Source organism: Austrofundulus limnaeus, unplaced genomic scaffold (genome assembly GCF_001266775.1).
Source record: "Austrofundulus limnaeus strain Quisiro unplaced genomic scaffold, Austrofundulus_limnaeus-1.0 Scaffold401, whole genome shotgun sequence".
Classification (NCBI taxonomy): Eukaryota; Metazoa; Chordata; class Actinopteri; order Cyprinodontiformes; family Rivulidae; genus Austrofundulus; species Austrofundulus limnaeus.
In genome coordinates this window covers 225,857-229,156 of record NW_013952803.1, presented here as the reverse complement: position 1 = coordinate 229,156, position 3,300 = coordinate 225,857, and the positions used below count along the sequence as shown (strand labels likewise).

The window sequence follows — 3,300 nt, the reverse complement described above, 5'->3', positions numbered from 1 at the left end:
GTGTTGGTCTTTCACATTAAATTCCAGTGAAATATATTTATGTTTGTGGTTGTAATGTGACAAAATATGGAAAAGTTCAAGGGGTATGAATACATTTGCAAACCACTGTAAGTACAATATAAACAACACAATAACAATTTATCCCTACCCCAGTGTACATGTGTGGTATAAAACCACTGTAGTTCAAAGTTCCAGTTAGCTTGGCTTTACAAGCACAAATGGTGGTCTTGACTTCACAAGCAAAGAGTTCATGGGTGTTAAGATTAAACTAACATAAAAAAACACTCCCACAAAACAAAATACACTCCTACACAAAAAAACAAAAACAAAAAACACTCATACAAAAAAACAAAAAACAAAACAAAACAAAATTAAACAAAACTCCACAGCCAGGAGTTTTTTGTTGAGTTGAGTGTGTTTTTAGAGACAGCTGGTGTGTTTTAAAGGTTTTAGTTTTGTTTGTATTGGTGAAAGGTTTACTGCTGTGGAGAATGACGTGACGGGACGAAGCTTTTCGGCGTTGTTTCCAGCAGACTTTTTCTTTCAGCTCAGTTTCAGCGGTTTGCCTCCATAACTCCACAGTTAAAAAGATAAGCCCTCTGAGGGATTAAACGCCTCGATTCGGAACTTTTTACAAAAACTCGTTGGTCCTGAGGAAGCTGCTCCTACAACTTGGGTCGGGCCAGCAAGTCACGAACACAACAACACACACACTGAATGTGGGCTTAAAGGTAAAGTCACTGTGGTTAACACAGGTGACAAGAATCACAATCAGTGTCGGCAGTGAGAAAAAAATGTGCAAACAATTAACAAAATCGTGTGCAACTTCAGGTTGCCACAGTATAGGCTAAACTACAGTATGATCAGACTTTATCATCATGATGTTCCACAGCTGAACCAACATGAGAATAATGAAAAGAGATCAGAATTAGCTGCTATTTGTTAAATCTATTGTCCTTTGCCTAGATTTATTAGCAAGTTTGCAGATACAACCAGAATTAAAAAATATATATTCTCACCTTCATAAGGCATTTTGCCGTGTGACATCATTTCAAACAGCAGCACGCCAAATGACCAAACATCTGATTTTACAGAGAAGCGCTGGTGGAGTGCTGCTTCAGGAGCTGTCCACCGAACTGGAATCTTTGTGGTTCGACTGGCTTTGTATACGCTGTCCTGCAGACACAGATAGTGACGGGCAGATCTGAATAAATCAACCAATAAATAAACACATTTACACAAAAAGGCACTTGTGCTCTTTTACATTTTATTAAAATAGAAGAATAGAAGAAACAGCCTTTATTGTCCTGCAGAGGGGAAATTCAGGTGTAACAGCAGCAGCAGTTACATCAGTCCACAAAATAATATATTGCTATGTGACATTATCAACAGTAGCAATAATAATAGAACTAAATTAATAAATATAAAATTAAAAATAAAATAAAAATAAAATTAAGACTATAAAGATGAAATAAGATGAAAATAAACCAAGATACTGTGCAGAAAAAAATGACAAAGAAAACTGTCATGACAGACTCATGATCCGAGGGGGTTTGCTTCATCTTCTTTAGAAATAAGCACTGAAATGATCAAGATGTTCATATTTRAAATAGAACACCACTACTTGTTGTTGAATGAAATGTCTTTGCCTGCAACCTGAATGTAAATAAAAAGACCTAAACATCAAACTAAATCAATCAATTTCAGAACAATATAACTGGCAGAGAACCCTTTGGTGACCAGATAACACCAGGAACAAGTGGACCAGTTCTGATCCCCTCCAAAAGAGACAACACCTGATGTTAACCTAGGGGCTAACTTTGAGAAAACAAGAAGCAACCAGATCCTCCTTACCATCAAATATGGACCAGCACTGTGGGTACTTGGCACACACTGAACCCTGAGGACTGAGGAGGTCTTTCTCCACAAACCAACCTGAGAAAGATCCTCTTCTATGAAAAATGCAGTAACAACAAACTGGGCATAAGCATTATTTATACCAGTGTGATCATATATCTCTTTTTCAAGGGCATCCTGGACCAGAAAGCACCCTAACRTTATTTGGACTACGGGAGAAAACAGGAGAAACTGAGAAAAAACAAAATTTTTGAGATTAAAATATCTAAAAATAAAGCAGCAGCACAATAATACTTGTTCTAAATATGGAGTACAAACATGACAAACTGGCCAAGAGATCCATTTTAATCAGAGGATTTTCTTATTGTAATGCATTGATGAATGGATATTTTTACCCACCCCCCACTGAACATGGTTGTTTTAGGTATTAGGGAGATGTTGTGTTTTTAAGCCTGTACAGTGAAAGCGTTTGGGTTCTCATCCAGTTCTGTGACCTCTCCCTGTCACCAGAGGGCGATGTTGTGACAGGCATGGGGTGAAAAACTGTTAAAAGGATGAATAGGAGAACCATGTTCTGTAACGAAGTATCCACAGATGCTGGAATAAAGTTCTTTAGTCTGAATCTGACTGATTACACCTGAGACTCTCACAGTTATTTGTATATTTTATACATAAAGTCTAGTAGACAATGGTGTAACTCAGGGCTATTCAACTAAATTGCTCTGTGGGCCACAGTTACTGCCGGTCAACAGCTGAGGGGCCGAACATCCAGCAATTAAAGTTATTATGAAATAAAACCAAGTATTACAAAGATATGTTACCTTTGAATTAAAAGGAAAAAAAATTGTATAGGTCTTCTGGACGGGTTCTTCTTTAATGAAATGTTTCGTCTCTCTTCCAAGAGACTTCTTCAGTCTGAGAGTTTCAGGCAAAATTCAGGCTTTTAAGTCCTGCCTCCATGTGACTGATACTCACATCACATGACCATCGTTCACAGTGATTTTCTTTGCTGTGAACGATAGCATGTGATGTGAGTATCAGTCACCTGTAAACCATGGCCATGTGATGTGAATGTCAGTCACATGGAGGCAGGACTCAAAAGCTTGAATTTTGCCTGAAACTCTCAGACTGAAGAAGTCTCTTGGAAGAGAGACGAAACATTTCATTAAAGAAGAACCCGTCCAGAAGACCTATACAATTTCTTTTCCTTTTGACAACAGGTATTCTGTCAAAAAAAAATAACAATTTGGTGCACCACTACCAGGTTTCCATACCAATAATGTAAATGTATTTATGTTTCAGATGACAAAAATCATTTTAAAAATGTTAGCGCAAAAGTGGTTTATGTGCACAATAGCAGGTCTTATCAGGAAAAAACTTTAAAAAAAATAGATAAAGTCATTAAACTGTAGATTCTGATTTAACCAGAGACCTGATTTTTCT

At 37.2% G+C, this 3,300-nt stretch overlaps 1 protein-coding gene across 1 annotated transcript in view; it reads right to left on the bottom strand.

The window, feature by feature from the left end:
* LOC106528740 (tyrosine-protein kinase SRK3) overlaps positions 1–3,300 on the bottom strand; it is a gene marked incomplete in the record, with an annotated part of 88,042 nt that overhangs the window by 5,156 nt on the left and 79,586 nt on the right. Inside the window, 1 exon segment of the mRNA XM_014023986.1 lies at positions 1,020–1,176. Within this exon segment, the coding sequence (XP_013879440.1) occupies positions 1,020–1,176 (157 nt within the window).